The sequence below is a fragment of the Chaetodon trifascialis genome, chromosome 20 (assembly GCF_039877785.1).
Source record: "Chaetodon trifascialis isolate fChaTrf1 chromosome 20, fChaTrf1.hap1, whole genome shotgun sequence".
Classification (NCBI taxonomy): domain Eukaryota; kingdom Metazoa; phylum Chordata; class Actinopteri; order Chaetodontiformes; family Chaetodontidae; genus Chaetodon; species Chaetodon trifascialis.
Genome location: NC_092075.1, coordinates 19,798,662 through 19,816,332, shown reverse-complemented (window position 1 = coordinate 19,816,332; position 17,671 = coordinate 19,798,662). Strand labels below are relative to the sequence as shown.

At 41.3% G+C, this 17,671-nt stretch overlaps 1 protein-coding gene across 3 annotated transcripts in view; it reads left to right on the top strand.

Moving 5' to 3' along the window:
- The window catches only part of LOC139348442 (WD repeat-containing protein 7), a 106,913-nt gene extending 101,596 nt beyond the window's left edge, over positions 1-5,317 (top strand). For all 3 annotated transcript variants that reach the window (XM_070988552.1, XM_070988553.1, XM_070988551.1), the window contains one exon: positions 1,485-5,317. In XM_070988552.1, the coding sequence (XP_070844653.1) occupies positions 1,485-1,688 (204 nt within the window). In that variant the 3' untranslated portion in view covers positions 1,689-5,317. The remainder of the gene's footprint in view (positions 1-1,484) is intronic.
- The last annotated feature ends 12,354 nt before the right edge of the window (positions 5,318-17,671 follow it).

Sequence of the window (17,671 nt, the reverse complement as noted above, 5' to 3'; positions counted from 1 at the left end):
AAATTGTAGAAAATATCTTTGTGAGATTTGTTATTCAAATCCAGAATGAAAATCTACAAGAACATCTTTCAGATGGTGGTTAACAGGATGATGAAGATCTGTTTCTGTGGATAATTTTTAGTAATAGTAAAAGAAAATTAATGGATTTTATTTCTTGATTCTTGAATCTGCTTTTAAATATGAAGCATCTACTTAAACAATATATGAACAGGCTGTGCACTATTAGTCATTCTTTCATTTTTCTGTTTTTCATTCATTATATTTCATCTTTACACATTTTGATGCTTTCCCCTGGCTTTTTGTTTTTGTAATTATTGCATATGTAATTTCATTTTATTCTCATTTATTTACATTGTTATACTTTACATACAATAATGTAATAAATTACAAATAAGAGTTTGCAAGCACAAAAGAAATATCAGTAACATCTCAATAAACAACACATAGCCAAGTGACCGATCACACAGGTAAATGATAAACACACACACAGACGCACACTGCTCATCGTCTTCCCAGAACTGTTATTTTGAATGAAAGGTCTTTACGACCTCTGACACCACTGTCTGCAGACACACACACACACACACACACACACACACACACACACACACACACACACACACACACACACTAATGGCATTACTGTAAGCATAAACCACTGCGAGTGCGCCGACAAGACGGCTGCTGTGGTAATGAGCTGGCAGACGTTCTGTCGGTGTGTGTGTGTGTGTGTGTGTGTGTGTGTGTGTGTGTGTGTGTGTGTGTGTGTGTGTGTGTGTGTGTGTGTGTGTGTGTGTGGTGTGTGCGTGTGCGTGTGTGTGCGTGCGTGCGTCTGTCTGTCTGTCTGTCTGTCTGTGTGAGCATGAGTGACGGAGGGGCGGTGTCGTCTCAGGAAAAGATAGAGTTTCTACTCGCTGTGTTTTTCCTACACACACACACACACACGCACACACACACACACACACACACTCTTACTGTGTGCAGTTTCAGGCTCGGCCTTCTTCACAGGACGCAGTGACGGAAGCCTCACGGGTTAAACTCAGTGTTCCCTCAGAGGGCTCAGCAGGTCCATCGCTAACAGGAACTGTGATGAGAGTCTTACCAACATGTTTATTGACTGAAACAGTGCAGTTTGTATGTACAGAATGGACTGTATGCACCAACAGGATAGAGAGGATGAAGCAGGGAGAGGCCATGTCAGACACAAAATGAAAAAAGGATGCAGGAGCCACCTTCAAACCCTTCCCTTTAGTTAATAAAAGTGATTTAAACTCATTAAAATTAACAAAATATCAAATATTTCGTGATTCCGGTGAAGAATTTGAAGCTTTTTCTAACATTTGAATAAACAGCTTTAGATTCTGGTAAGTGCTGATGGACCTGTCAGCAGTTCTTTACAGGCTGAATATAAACTGATTAACCAGAAGAAGAGCTTCTTAATTGATGGCTAATGTGCAGCCTCATGTGTTTCTTGCCCTCCTCAGATGAACACCAGTCTGCTGGGCAGCATTGGGATGCTGAACTCGGCGCCTCAGCTCCGTTGCATTAAGACCTACCAGGTTCCTCCTGTGCAGCCGGCGTCCCCGGGCTCCCAGAATCACCTGAAGCTCGCCCGCCTCATCTGGACATCTAACCGCAACGTTATCCTTATGGCCCATGACGGCAAAGAGCACCGCTTCATGGTCTAAACCGAATCCGTATCTCCAGCTGAGCCCCCTCGTCGTACCTGACAGACCCGGACCTGTTGTAGGGTTTTTGCTCCAAGGCAGAGTCTGAAATGCTGCAGCGTGGATTCACTCTGTGGTCACTTAAGTTGTAGCTGAGTCTTGAAATTAGCGAGGCTCAGGTGGATTCGTTCAAAGGTTTGTCTTCAGGAAAGATGTTTCAGGTGAAGGTATCAAACTGCAGCTTGGCCAGAGAAGTAAAAACCCAGCTCAGGTCCAGGTTTGGCCTGGATCAAGTTTTGTCTCCCACACTGATCGCTGTGAGGAAGCTCCCTCTCTAATCTGTTTGAAAGCTGTGATAGAAGGCTTGTTTACATTCTGATTTGCATTGATGTCTTTTTGAGTTCTGAACTCCTTCCTGTCATTCCTATTTATTTACTGTTTCTGCTGGACGTTGTCTCGCTGCAGTTGCTGTTTATTTATTTAAAGTCAACCTTTGATTCGCTGCCAGTTGACTTTCCACTTAGTTTATTACAGAGCTTAGTGAGAGCATCTTATTTTTATTAAATGCTTGTAACATAATGCAGGTGTTTGTGGATTTACTTTGCAGAAACAGTGACTGAAACATGGATTTAACACTCAAAATCAATCTGTCTAGGCCCCTTTTTCCATTTTCTGCTAGTTCAGGAGTCAAAAAGTGAAGCAACCTAAAAAGACTTTCTTTGGTTTTACTTCTCCACTGTCCTGCTGAAGGCTTTGTCTCTGACCTCTGTAAGACAAGTACACGCTTCTCATAGTTCAACCTGCACGTGTGTGTGAGCACTTTGGTGTTTGCTTTTATTTTCATGACACTTTGGAAGCTTTTCCATCCTCTCTGAGCATCATGTGTGTATCTTCACAAACACACATTCTCACCTCAGACGGCTCAGCCTAAAAGCATCCTCAGACACAGGGGCTGCAGTACTACTCACTGCAGATGTTTCAAAAAGTACAAATACCGAAGCATATCGTTATTTTTAGGGGACAATGGAAACACTGTGGTTCAATGAAAGGGGTTCTGGGGTGCACGTCTTTTTAGGGTACTAATTGGTCCAAAAAGGGCAAAAGATATTTTGATAGTTAGCTGGTAAGTCTTCTTAAAGATGTCTTCCTTCCCTTGATCTCGCTTTACATTGACTCTGAACTCAACATCAGCCTTGTAGAGTTGGTTCTGTCTGTCACGTGGTCCTAGAGGAGCTTGGTGTCTTCAGCCTGTTTAATTCAGTAACAGCCGTGGTTCCCTATGTCCACATTTTGCTCCACGGGCTTTTCTTTTGTCCATGTCCTGTCAGTCACTTCCCTCTGGCTTCACTGGAGTTTCTGTCCCTCTCAGGATGTCAGAACCCTTGTGGAACTTAATATGTTTGAAGGAAAACAGCAGCAGCCTCCTTTCCTGCCTCGTTTTGACCCTTTTCTTTGCGAATGATGACACTTTATACTTCACTGATAGATGTAAAGACTTCTCTTCATCTTGCAGCTTCTTTCTTTCATCATGCTCCCATCTGACTTTTGGGATGGGGTCTCTAGATATGAATGTGTACATATACAGTATATAGTATACCATCAGAATTGCTGCGTAATGTAGTCTGTTAATCTTGTACAGTGAGCATTGATCCTGTTTGGTGTCGTCGTTGTGGCTAACGTGACTGTCTGCCTGGCACTGACTAGTTCTTCAAGTGAGTGAATTTCCTTTTTAAGTCACTTTTCATCCTTTCATTTGAACACTTTTTTAACCACCAGCCACTTGGAAAATGAGATGTGACTCTTTGTTTTTTCTTTTGGTTTTAACAAGAAGGATCGACTGGTTGAGCTGACAGTATTTAAGATTCGCTAGAAGGGCCAATAAATGGGAAAGTCTTCTTATAACAATGCAGCAAAAAATAGAAAAGCAGGAGAAGACTGAAATGTGTCAGTTCATACAGATTATTGAGAGAAACAAAAAGTCAATAATAGGACATTTACAGTTTAATGTTATTTTTCTTGCAGCGTAAAAGAAAAGTTCTCTTAAATGTTGCTAACATTCCATATTAATAACAGCAGGCATGAAGTAGCTTTTAGCCTGGAACTAACATCACTTCTTACAAGGAAGGCTTTAACAGCTTAACAGCAGCTGAAATGTTTTTGCTGACCTCCAGTGGTTTGTCTCTTCGCCTGGCTTCAGTGAGGTAGAAGTGTACACAAAGGTGTGTCAGTACACCGTGACATCACTGGTGGGTGTGGTTACAGGTGTAGCAAAGCAAACTGTGTAATTTGTTCTGGCTTCGACATTTTCCAGCATGACTGTGGTTGGTGATACGTTTTGCACATTATTCCTGTTGGTCAGGACCTTCGTGTTTTAACATGTTGTCACGGTTTTAGTGCTCAGAGTTTTATGCAGAAAGAGAAATATATCGAGATATTTATCAAGACAGTTTTGTGTCATAATCAGAGTTTAGATGTTTTTACTTTGATTTTTGTGACTCTTGGAAACTGCTGATCTGTTTGACATGCAAATTAGACATTGTTGCACACTTCAGTAGCTTTAATTTTATATTTTCCACTCCTCTCCTCCTCTTCTCTGTCCTCCCTCCTCTTCTTCCTCCATCTCCTGTCAGTTTAGTTAGTGCTGTCAGAAAGCTTCTAACACTGTTACACACCTGTAAGCTCGAGCGTGTCAAAGCTTTTCACAAGTTCTTCAAAGAAAAAAGCTCATCAGATGGGTTTCTGAAAACACACACACACACACACACACACACACACACACACACACACACACACACACACGTCACGTCCAGGAGGTCCAGACAGCTCGGAGATCTTAATCTCTCGTTTTCTCCACCACTCTTTACAGTTTGAGAAAATCTGTTTTTGGCAGCCTCATGGGGGAGGAAAGGTGAGAAAAATAAAGAAGGCAGAGAGGAAGAGTTGAAGAGTAAGTAACAAGTGAGGAAGATCAGGTCATCCACCCAGAAAAAGAAGCCTCTTTGGTGAAGGCAGTCAACCGAAGTGTCTGAAAGAGCCTTCTGCTTTTCCTTCAGTTACAGCAGCATGGAAAACAAATGACAACATGTGGCTCAGTTACTGAACCGCTCTCAGAAAACTGCTGATGAGTTTAGGAAATTGATCTTTACAGCACAGTAAAGATCATTTATGATTAAGTGACACTGCTCTGTGACTTAATATAAAAATGATAAATACCGAGGGAACATTTTTTACATTTTTCGGTCCTTTCTCAGATTTTCTTTCTGTCAATCTTTCGTGGGAAACTGAAGACGTCAGACAGCTTCTTCAGTCTGTCTGTCGACTTCAGCTGTCACGTCTGATGTGCGATGAACACACTGATGGTGATTTAAAAAGTGTTTGCTTAGTTTTCAACAGCAACTGAGTTTCACACTAAATGTGTTGAGCAGTTTTTCTTAATCATTTTGATTTTATCATGTATTTAGTGTTTATACAGTAAACCTACAGATTTAAGAGTGTGTGTGTGATATAGTGCATGTTTCAATTCTTCCCTTGAACTTCCACACAGCAGGTAGAATCTACTGTGCATCTTATAAACAACGTGTGCTCTGTTCAAATGTGTTGCTGTTGTTGTTGACTTTGTGTGGAATAAAGATGAAAATGAGACCACGAGTGTCAAATATGTGTGCTCCTGTTTTTTTCTCCGTCTCTTTAACCTGAGGCTTGGTTTGTATTTACCTCTGTGGTGTTTAGACTGAAATGCTGTAGGAAGTAAATAAAGCAGCAGTTAGATGGAGTTATTCACTTTGAGTCCGTTTATGCCGTGCACCCAGTTCACCTGTCACTCATTCAGGTCTTCAGATCTTTTCAGATATTTCCTGACACTTTTCCTTAAAGTTAGCAAAAAAAAAAAAAAAAAAATCACTCCCAGTTGCTTTGGTAAAAACATTTAGTTTTTTCAATGTCTGCCAAGAGTCCCACAATGTTACAGAAGTGCGACACTAAATCGAAATCCAACAGAAGAAGAAGAGGAGCTACATGTCTGTTTACACTGCAACCACACGAAGTAGACTGAGAGGACGGATTGTTGTTTTAATAGACCTTTTCCACAGCAGACATCATATGTCCCCACAGGTGTATTTCATAACGTGGTATTCAGGGCCCTGCAGCTGTACATGCTGGCTCCCTGACATGGCTGACTGAAAGTGACACATTTTAAGTGGGAAACGCCAGTCAGCACTCAACTCGATGACAAATCACTGCATTTCCTGTGGCTGCTTCACAATAAAAACCAGCCCACGGTTCACCAAGTGACTGCTTTTTGAAAAGCAGCAGGAGGAAATGTTCCGTTTGCATTACAAGCCAATCATTTCCTGTAAATCCATTGTAAGTGGGAAAATAATGTTTTTAATGGAGCACAGAAATGGCAAACTCTGCCACCAACAGTGAAATCTACAATGGAGGGAGGTAACTGGAAATACATGAAATGCTGGAAAAATGTGAAACATAAATCATATGTTAAAAAAAAAAAAAAAAAAAGCGAGGTTTTAAATAAAGAAAATCTTTAAAATACTGTAACTTTAAACTAAAGATGGTGAAAACAAAATATTCATATCACTTAAATTCTTAAACATCTTCAACTAAATATCACTTCTAGTATTCTGGACCCCTGTGTTCCTGTCTGACCAATGAAACGCTGGGTTCTCTCTTACACACACACACACACACACACACACACACACACACACACACACACACACACACACACACACACACTGTCTCTGATGAAAAACATCATTATGAGTTGAGAGCAGAAGTGTTTTAATGAGTCTGTGATCACAGAGAAGCAGATCGATCTCTTCCTTTAATCTCACATCTCTTTAACGTCCTCACAGTCTCTGTTTCCATCTGGCTGATATTTAAAGTGAACTTCATGTTTCATCTCATTCACTTTAAAAACAGAAAAGATGAAGCCTGTTCATAATTTAAAGGTGAATAATGATTAAAGCTGTGGTTCCACATGTGAAGTGTGGTAAGTTAACTTTGGAATGAAAATGAAGAGTGAAGCGGGAAAAACATAGCAATTAAATAGTGAAACAAAGATTCTCACAGTGGTCTCTCCCTCCATCTTCTTCTCATATCTGAGACCATGGAACAAACCTCCAGGTGGCTTGACCTTTGACCTTCCAGCTGCTCTATCTGTAATTATTAACATGTATCACACACCCTCTCTGCTCTCTCTCTCTCTCTCTCTCTCTCTCTCTCCCTGATTGTTTCCTGTCATCTCTTTTCTTGCATGCACAGGATCTCTTATCCTCCCCTGTCTCCCTCTGCCTTTAATCAGTCCTCAGTATGAACAACATCAGGTATTGATGGTATTGATCACGAGCTGTAATCTGCAGTCCCAGCTCAACGTTTTCCTCCTCCTCTCTCCTCGCCTTCACATTCCTTCACACAGAACCAGGAAACAACCTGCAGACCTTTGAAAAGTTTGAAAACTAGCTCTCACTTTTGATGCTTTCAGACAGAACACGAGAAATCGTTCTGTCCAGCTGGTAAAAACCAAGGATGGACTTTAAAACCAGACCAGCCCCAAAACCCACCAAGAGATACACCCTCACCAGTGCACACCAAGTCAAGTCGTGAACAGAGATTTGATTTCTTAAACTAACTATGAATTTTTGTAGAATTCTATATTAAATCATTTAGATTAGAATGATCTATATAAAAATAACCTCACAAATAATTGTGTAATGTTACAATTGTTATTTCCACTGTGTCAGCTCAGAATTAATAACTGTAGTTTGTAAAGCTGTGAAGTAGACAAAATATCAGAAACACATTCATGTACATAGAGAGCCCACTATAACACTTCTTTTCAAACACCATCATATCACTCAGTCGACACACAAACAAGTAAGGCATCAACAAAAAGTGAGCAGTCACAAGTAAGGAGTGAAGGAGTGTAAGTGTTGGGTTTTGTTCAGGAGTGATGGTAAAGTGGAGCGTGAGATGGACAGACAGATTGGTGCGGTGTCAGCAGTAAGGGGAAAAACATGCTGGGGGGGCGGGGGGCGGGGGCACGTCACTGTAATTGTGTTGGCCAATTTCTCGATAAGCTCTCTGATCATTGTCCACCCCCTGTGGTCCAGAAAAAAGAGGACTTGATAAAAACTCTCCATCTGATGCCTAGTCCTCATGTCCACGGGTATTTTTCAAAATGTAGCTTCTTCTATGAGTTTTGGCCTTTTAGAAAACCTCTTTCAGGGTGAAGACATTCAGAAACTGATGCTGTGTTGCGTGAGCAGAGAAAACTGTGTCTTTGGATTGTGACGACAGAGTGGAAGCCATTATCTGACTTGTTGACGATGGTGAAGGATGGGACCTTTAAGCCCTCCAGTAATAGCTTTTTTCAGGCTTCTGACTGGCCAACATGGCTTAGGGTCAGGTTATATTGCTGCGTGCAAGTTTATTTGTCTGGACAAAGGAGGAGAAACCCCATTTTAAGCCTTGTACATGTGGACTCGGCATAAGTCGCCTTCGTGAGTTCAGAGCAGTATCTCTAATGAGCAGCAGACGGTGGTGCAGCAAGGTCTCGCCTACATGGAGCCTTCCCCGGCTTGTTCCTGGAGGTTGAATAGAGACTGAAGAGAAGACCTGCTGACACTGCTCAGCTGAAATAAGTACCTCACCGTCTGCACGATGTTTAAGTAGTAAACAATAATTTAATCTAGTTGAAGCAGAGTTCTTCACACATCTTGCAGCAGCATGCAGCTGAATGAGGGACCTCTTAGTTTGACACCAAAGCACCAAGAGACAAAAGGGACTGGAGCACACTGATTGATCTGCAGCCCTTAACTGTGCAAACTGACTAATGTTTCAGTACTATGGCAACTCCCACCACTGGATCCATTATCCAATAGATCTGAAATCCTGTTCAAACAGTTATCCAATGATAATTGTATCCCTGTTCTGCGCTGACTGTGTATGTTCTTCCCTCAGGTCTTTGTCCATTTTGAGTCTGTTGAAGACACAGTAGTGTTGAAATGTTAGCCTGTTTCCACTATTGAAAGCTACAAATCAACCAGTACACTCCACTTGTTTTCCCTTTGGAAATCCCTTAATCTGTATTTTTGGTTACAAAAAAGATACTTTAATTGAACATAAAACAAAGATAAAGCAGTAACAGCCAGAGTTCTCTCCAGTAAAGATACGAGTATAACACTATCTGTCATACATGAGTGTCTGGTATGGAAACTAAATCTGATTTTATGCGGGGTTAGAGTGTTAAACACCCAGCAAAGGTAGCTGTCTTTTTAAACTGCCACCCTGCTGTCTTCTGCCTCAGCTGTCCCACCATGACTTGACTGGACTCGGTGGGTTGTGGTCCTGGATGTTCTCGGCTGCTCCGGTCCTCCTCTCTGGCTGTTGTGTGCAGTGTGGCTGCTGCTAAATGCATTAACTTGTTATTTTGAGGCCTCTGAGTGCTTCTGATTTGGGGGATTTTAACTTCTTTTCTGTTTGCTTTTCAGCCCCGGTGTTTGGATCAGTGTTGACATAATGTATTATTGGGCCAGTCTGCCTTCGGTTGAACTTGGAAAATACTGTCAGGATTACCAGATAACTGACCACAAAAGTGGTGAAACCAGACAGAATGTCTATGACACCAAAACTGCAGGTCAGAGCAACACTCTGTGCTTTAGACAAAACATTTAAAAATGTCCATTTAATCAGTCTTATTAGTCATCATTTAACACCCATCAAGTTCTAAATGGTTACCAGGTTATTTCTGTGTTTTGTTTTGTTTTGTTTTGTTTTTTGTCCATATACCTCCTTGTGGAATAAAGAAAATCTGAAAAGCAGCAAGAGGTTCAGTCTCTTTGGTCTCAGATTTTCTCATTGATCGACTGAGCAAGCCAGCCAACCAAAGTCTGTCCTCTTTCTTTGCCCTCCCTCCTTCTTCTCCTGTCTTTTTTTGTTTCTTCTTCCTCCTTCTTCCTACCTTCCTGGTGGAGGAAATCCATGTTTTTAAAAGTTCAGCACATATTCATCTTGGAAATGAATTTCTCATGAGCAGCACTGAACACCGGTTGATATCTAACTGCTTTCTGCTGAAGTTGCTGTGGATGTGAAAGTTTTTAGCGAGATCAGAAAGTCATGTTGATCCAATTAGTATATTTATCCATTATTGATGTTCCCAAAACTTCCTGTGTTTCAGCTGGGAGTGATTTATTTTTCTCAAGATAAAAAGATTAGCAGAAGATCTGCGGCTGTTTAGAATCGATACGATCTCACAGTTGGATGGGAGAGTTTCAGGGGAAAAACTGAAAAATACTTCATGTGCAAATGTTTTGTAAACTGTTTGATACGACCCCGATACAGTACAGCTTAGTACCACTAACTGTTTTTAACTACTTCAGAAATGTACTGAAATAAACAGGATGCTGGGTCCTGGATTATGCTTTTTTCTCCCAATATAATAAGGAAAGTTTTTAATGAGCAGTATGTATCTGAAAAGATGGCAGCCTGAGTCATTAAGACTAGACGACCATCATCGTCTCAATCTAGAAAGTGATGAAGGAAGCTGTGGAGAAATGACACATTTACTGACTATAAAAAAAGGAAAACAGGAAACTTCAGTGTTCAGTAAATAAGGTTTCATTAAACTGGGAAAGGGAATGTGAACTTGCCACCTCAGAGGATCATGGGTTGAACACGAGCTCTGTGCAGTCTACCTCCACCAGTTTGGGTCATTGGAGAGAAGTTGTTGGCAGAATTTGATTAGAACAAACGAAAATATCTTAAGGCAGGTGTGATGATCTGTTTTAGAGAAAATGTGGAGAACAGCTGGCAGAACATCTCCATGCAGAATTTTGGAACAATATTTAGGCTCGTTTGTCGGCTCAAGACAAATATCTATCAAAGATAGCAGCCAGCAAGAAAGCCGTGACATGAAAACGGTTACAGACCGAACCTCCAAAGACTGACTGGATGGATACTGTGACTAATGTTGAATGTATGGAGAGAATGACTTTTCCTTATCTGCAGCTCAATGAAATCTTGCAATACTGGGAAAATGGATTGTGTTTTGTGACGTATTTCCATCAGTATGAGGTTCATGAAGGCGTAGGTGACAAACTTTTTTTCCACCATGTTTTGTTGTATTTCTACGCCTCTTTAAAACACGACGATTTGACGGTTCAGTAATGTTACTTCTCTACCCTTACTCAGTTGTCAATCCTGGAGTTTGTGTTTTAATCCAGATTTCAGATAAAACTTCTCTCTGCCGTCTCCTTGCAGACCTTTATCCCTACAAACAGTCTTAAGTAGTCCACTTATCCACCCGCATCTTGTCTGTGAGCCTCCTGACAGCAGCTGCTCATTTCAACATCAGAGCCTTCAACCTGCTAAGTTCTTTTTAATCCTGAGAAAGTATCCACGCATACTTAAACGTGGGACCAAGTACACGGTGTCAACGTTTAAAGAAGATACGAAAGAAAGTCGATGTTAAGTGCTGAGTGAAAAGGAGATCAAAATGGGACAATATGTGTGTTTAGCTCTGACAAGCTTGGAGTTTGTTGTTGAAGTTAGCGAGGATGGAGAAAGAGAGGAGGGAGTTTGAGGTGGGGGCGGTGGGTTTCGATTAGTTAAGAGCAGAGAGGCTGTGATTCTGCTCAGCTGGAGAGAGAAAGTATCGATGTGGAGTCAGAGAACCTCGGCTTCCCCTCGCTTCCCTCCCCTTCAGTCCCTCAGGTAGGCATTAAAACCCAGCCGAGCGATGGCGGGATGGGAGGATGGAGAGACGAAGGGATAGAAACCCCCGAGAGCCCAGACGGAGCTTTGATTCACCGGGGTTTCTCACACCAACCGCAGGAGTCTGGGGCCCGCAGCTCGAGGAGGGGCCGCCGTCTTTAAAACCACTACGCTGTCAAAAATTAATCGCTGCCGCTTTACTTTTCAATTAGCAATTCAGTGTTGAGCCGCGCTGCAGCTTAGAGCGGGCTTAGCGTTACTAACGGCTGTTAAGACACAGGGGTTTGTGGGATTGGAGAGGGACTGTTGTGTGTGTGGTGTTTTAACGAGGTGAGGAGATCAGAGCCGAGATCATCCGAATACACTTAAAGAAGTGGGGAGGATTGTGTATGTTTTTATGTTGGAATTGGACAAACCGGGTTGTAATTGCAGAGGTCGGAGCAGAGCTTCTGCAGCTGCAGGGTGTGGAGAAAAGAGTTCGTCTGCTCTGACATGAGCCACAGCTAGCCGCAGCTGTTAGCGTGTACGGATAACTACCGACAGCAGTAACAGGGTGTTTCTTCCAGCGGCCAGGGACACTTCATTGACTGAGCCCGCTTGTTTGTTGGATCCCAGGTTATGTGTAGTAAAAGGCCCGCTCACAACAAGCACATCGACTGTGCAGTATTGTGTTGTGTGGAAGCCAGTGTTGTGCCAAAAGTGATGATTTGCCAAAACCTGACTGTCTGGTAAAAATGATTGGATTGGTTACTATCTAGCAGTCAAAATAATGTGGAGTTGTGAGTATAATAACAAAAGAGATCATTATTTCATATATAACCCATCTGTAAATCATGTTAAATACAAGTGATGTAACAATATCAAAAACTTACAGTATAATAATACCTCAATGTTAAGGCCACAAAATGATAGCTATTGTGATATTTTTAAAAAAAGAAAGACTAATTACTTGGAAAAAAGCCATTTATTAATAAATTAGTGTATACAGCATTTTTAACTTAAAGTGCTTCTGCTTTGCTTCTTTCATAAGATAAAATAAAAGTTAAAAGCATGCATGAGTAGGATGAGCAAACAATTATTATGAATTGTTTTTCGTAATGCCTGACTGAAACATGTACAATTTCAAAGCAGAAACAACGCAGCAGTCAGTAGCAGTCCTTTTGTAAGATAATTTAAAGAGCTGTTCCACCAGGTGACCACATCTATGATCAGTTTGTGATCTGGCAGGTTTAACAGCTCTGTTTGGTGGTCAGCTCAGATGTTGTTGTTGAACTGTGGTGAAAAACGCTGCGACAGGCCTCACTGGACCGACGGCTGCAGCGGCCGACGTTCAAACCCGCTTGTGAAGCGAGGTTTAAAGTGTGTGAAGAACACGTCATGTGTGGGGACAGTCTGGTCTCTCTCACCACTACATCCACAGTTCCTGCATTCTCTATAATGTCAGCAAAACCGTGAGTTGTTATTCTCACGTTGAGCTCCTTCTCCAAAACAGCAGATTTCAAAACCTCAGCTATGTTGAGTCCAGTATGTGATTAGAAAAGAGGACAAAACTTTTCATTTCACATTTGGTGGTCGTAACATGAGCTGTGACTGTAATTTAGCTCTGAGTAGCTTGTGAAGTTCACCCGTCTGTGGTTATTCAGATGCTCTTTACTGTCACTTCAGCTCTTGCCTCTTGGAACAGAGCTGCTGTCACTGTGAGACTTCAATGTGGCCACAGAAAACGGCCATAAGTCTTTGGCTTTATATTCACAGATGCATCTTGTTATTTCTTCAGCTCTGGTATGGTGTAAGATCGCTGTCAAAAAGATGTGTCCATAATTTAAGTTTCGTATTTGTAAAGTTAACAATTTGTGTGTCATAAAAGTTGTTTTGCACAAAATTCTGCTGTCATATACGTGAGTCTGTGAAATTGGGTTCGGGTTATGAGTGTTTTTATAGGAGTATGAGTCTAAAAGCTGTGAGTGCAAAGTCTTGAGAATACAACTCATTTTTCTGCGACTACGAAGTCTTCACTGAGGATACGAATTCAAGTTTACGGGTACGACTCAAAAAATGCTGAAATGACGTCACTGAGGTCACAGTCAAGTCGCAGGGGAAAGTAATCATTGTCGATTCCTCCAACTGTGCATGTGCATGCCCCAGACGCAAAACATGCAGGGCAACGCCACCATTCCTGGAGAGACTTCACAGGTAATGTCAATAATAACGTGCAGAGCTATTATTGATTTCATAAAATCGAACCATTTTATACAATATACATTTCTTGGACTCACATATTTATTGCTTTAGCTTGCAAGCTAAAGATATTTACATGCCGATGAAGCTAGCTTAGTGCTATCATTACTGGGTGCTATCATTCATAATTTTCGACCAGAGCATTAACAATCAAGCCAGATTTGGGATGAATTAACGTGAACCAGTAACTTTGTGTAAAGTTAACATGGTAAGAGGGAGAAGGTTGATATGGAGAAATAAACCCGGACATGATGAATCATCCTGCTTATTGCACGGGTGAAATTATACATTTGAGACAATAAGTTACTGGTTCACGTTAACTCATCCCAAATCTGGCTTGATTGTTAATGCTCTGGTCGAAAATTATGAGAACAGTGCATTTTTTGAGGGGTAATGTTATATGTTTCATAGTTGTTTAGTGCTAACTAATTAGCATTGGCCCACTTCTAATCCCAGTAACGATAGCACTAAGCTAGCTTCATCGGCATGTAAATATCTTTATCTTGCAAGCTAAAGCAATAAGTATGTGAGTTCAAGAAATGTATATCAATTCAATTTTATGAAATCAATAATGGCTATGCACGTTATTGATGTTACCTGTGCAGGGCTCTTAAGTTTTGAACTGAGTTCAGAGTGAGATTTGGCAGCAGCAGTGAGGGTTGGGGTGGGGACGGGGGTCTGATCTGATAAATGACACATAAATTGGTACAAATAAAAATATTTATTCAATTCAGTATTTCTTAGTGCAAGTGTGTGTGTAACCCCCGCCCTTCCCCATCCTGCTCAGTACATAAAAAAAACAAACAAAGCTGCTCCCGCTCCGGCTCCCAGGCAGGAGACTGCTCTGATCGTTCACTTCAAAGAGTGGCTCTACGAGCCGTTTCGTCCGCGACCGACACATCACCACTTCCTCTACCTGTTCCACTGTTTTAGAAAATAGTTGCGCAACTTGGTGGGTGTTATCCTGTTAATTTCTCTGTGTGAGAAATACAAGATACGGCGTGTGAACATGTGAATGGGTTGAAGTGCGTGTGTCTCACGCCCAATGGGTGAGACTTGAGAGCTTTGCCTGTGAAGTCTCTCCGGGGATGGCGGCGTTGCCCTGCATGTTTTGCGTCTGGGGCATGCACATACGCAGTTGGAGGAATCGCCGATCGATTACTTTCCCCTGCGACTTGACTGTGACCTCAGTGACGTCATTTCAGCACTTTTCGAGTCGTACCCGTAAACTTGAATTCGTATTCACAGTGAAGACTTCGTAGTCGTAGAAAAATGAGTTGTATTCTCTTAACTTTGCACTCACAGCTTTAAGACTCATACTCATATAAAAACACTCGTAACCCGAACCCAATTTCACAGACTCACGTATATGACAGCAGAATTTTGTGCAAAACAACTTTTATGACACACAAATTGTTAACTTTACAAAAACGAAACTTTAATTATGGACACGTCTTTTTGACAGCGATCTTACACCATACTCTGAACTCTTATTGGGAAGCGGGGCTGCAAATGCTTCTTTCAGGCTTCTTTGGTCTGGCTGAAGCTTTGTTGTCGTTGTGATTTGAGCTTTTCTAGGTACTGATGTGCCAAATGGCTTCTCATGTTTGATGTGTTTCCTGTAGTTGACTGTTGTCCAGCAAGTTGTTTTGTTTTTCTTAATTTCCTTTTCACCAGCGTCAATTTTTGAAAAGGGGAAAACCGAAATGTTGCCACAGATCAGCTCTAATGTTGATGGAGCATCTTAAATCTCATGTTCAACATTCATACAGTCTCGTTTCCAAATATAGGCCTAAACAAGCAAATTATACATATCCAACACATACAAACATTGGAAACAATAGAATAGTTTTGCCTATAATCACATAAGAATCATGCCTGATTAAACTAGAAACCACAAACACTTCTTTGGTCTATAAGATCGCACTGAGTGATCACGACCGTCACATTTCCCTCAGTATCACTTCATAAGGCATATCTTATGAAATACACCTGTACACAAGACTCCCCTCCTGACAGTGGAGCTCTTTGTAATGCTTTACACTGAACAACAAACAAGAGGTTTCTGAACAAATTAAATGTATTCTCATCCTTTACTATACATAAGTAAATGTGAAGTACTCCATTTACAAGTAAAAGATCCTGTACACTGGATGTGTAAATTAACCTGCGACTATAGCTGTTATTTGACTGCTTTAGTAAACCAATAATCATCACTTTAATCAATAAATTGCAGCAATGCTTCCCGAAACATCATCCATCTGCACCGCGTCACTTTTTGCAGTGTTCTGGCCCCATACAGCGGTGAACTCTCCTCTCTTGATGAAAGGTACAAGAGCCTCAAAGAACAAACTTTCTAATGTTAGGTATTGATCGAAAATTACTTATGCAGCAAATTTAGGCCGCGTCCCTTCCCTCCACTTCTCTTAATTCCTTTCATCAGTCGGTGCGAAGGCTTTTCTCCATCGAGCGCTGAACAAACCTTCTGGCGAGGAGCGAAGGCAGTTTTTATCTTGGAATGACCTCGTTATTTATTATAAAGAAACTGAGAAAAGTTGATCAGCAGCTCTACTTTACTGTCTGCACACAGCAAGCTGAGAAGTTCAGTCTTTTACCTTTCTCATGTGCAGATGTTTGATTTCTTACAGCTGCAGAATCACTGAGCCTCCATCAGTAAAGGACTGAGACTAAGGATGGAGGCGTCCTGACAGCCCGATGGTTAAGGTGCATACTGCGCCACAGAACTACAACATCCTCGATTCAAGTCCAGCTCGGGACCTTTTGTTGCACATCACAGCCCTCCACCCCTTTGTTTCCTGTCTCTGTCTGCACTTTTTTCTATCTGATAAAGACTAAAATGCCAGTAGTAAAAATAATAAAAGCAAAAGCAGGAGCAGAGCAGAATATTTGTAGAATCAGCAGTACTTTTCCTTTACTCCTCAGTTGATCATTTTCTCTCATAAATAATCAGCTCTCGTTATTTATTTATTTATGGCTGTTGTCTCATTTTTTATGCTGTTTGTCGGAACTTGTTCCACTGGCTGCAGGTTACAGAGGTTTTCTGGGCTGAGATCTGCCTGTTGACCCACAGCTGGTCCTGACCACAGTCTTTAGTGTGAGGACAGAGAGAAGAATGAGTTAGAGGGGTCAGACTGTCAGAAAACACGACTGTGAAGGCAGGCAGTCTAACCATGTGATCACAACATCCCCCTGCCAAGTTGACTCCTCTGTCGCTGTTTAGTTAAGACATAAAATGTCTGAAAAATCAGTGATTTTGTTTCTCAACTTTGCAAATAAACTTACATTAAAAGTTAAAATTCATAAAGGTACAAACGTGTGTGTGTTTCTGAGATCATCAGCATCAGAGTCAAACACACACATATTGTCTATTTAGAGCATCCCGCCTCCACACACGTCCTCTGACCCCCTGAGGTTGTGACCTCTGTCCCCTGCTCTACTCATCACAATGTCACCACATCCATCTGTGTGTGTGTGTGTGTGTGTGTGTGTGTGTGTGTGTGTGTGTGTGTGTGTGTGTGTGTGTGGTGTGTGAGTGTGTGTGTGTGTGTGTGTGTGTGTGTGTGTGTGTGTGTGTGTGTGTGTGTGTGTGTGTGTGGGAGGAGGGATGGAAGGGGGAGTTCCTGGAAACAACCCATCTGTCCCTTTTGGGACACACAGATGTTTTATTTTCTATCCCTCTAAGGACCCTCACTGACATATCACTAATTCCAACATCAAGTCTAAAATCAAGACAGAGCTTCTAAAACAAAAACAAAAAACAAACAAAAAAAGGAAAAGGGTCATGACACTATCGTGTCACTTTTTTTTCCTAAACACATAAAGTTTCTCATATATCTCAGTGGCTTCTTTAAATCCTGACTTAATTTCTCATAATAGTGATGTATTTTTCTCACATAATAACTTTTTCAGTTGTGTAAAGGTACATTTAGAAATCATTTTTATGGCTATAATAATAATAAACTCAAAAATAAGAGACTGTCATATGGGATGGCATATGAGCTAAGAAATTCAAACCT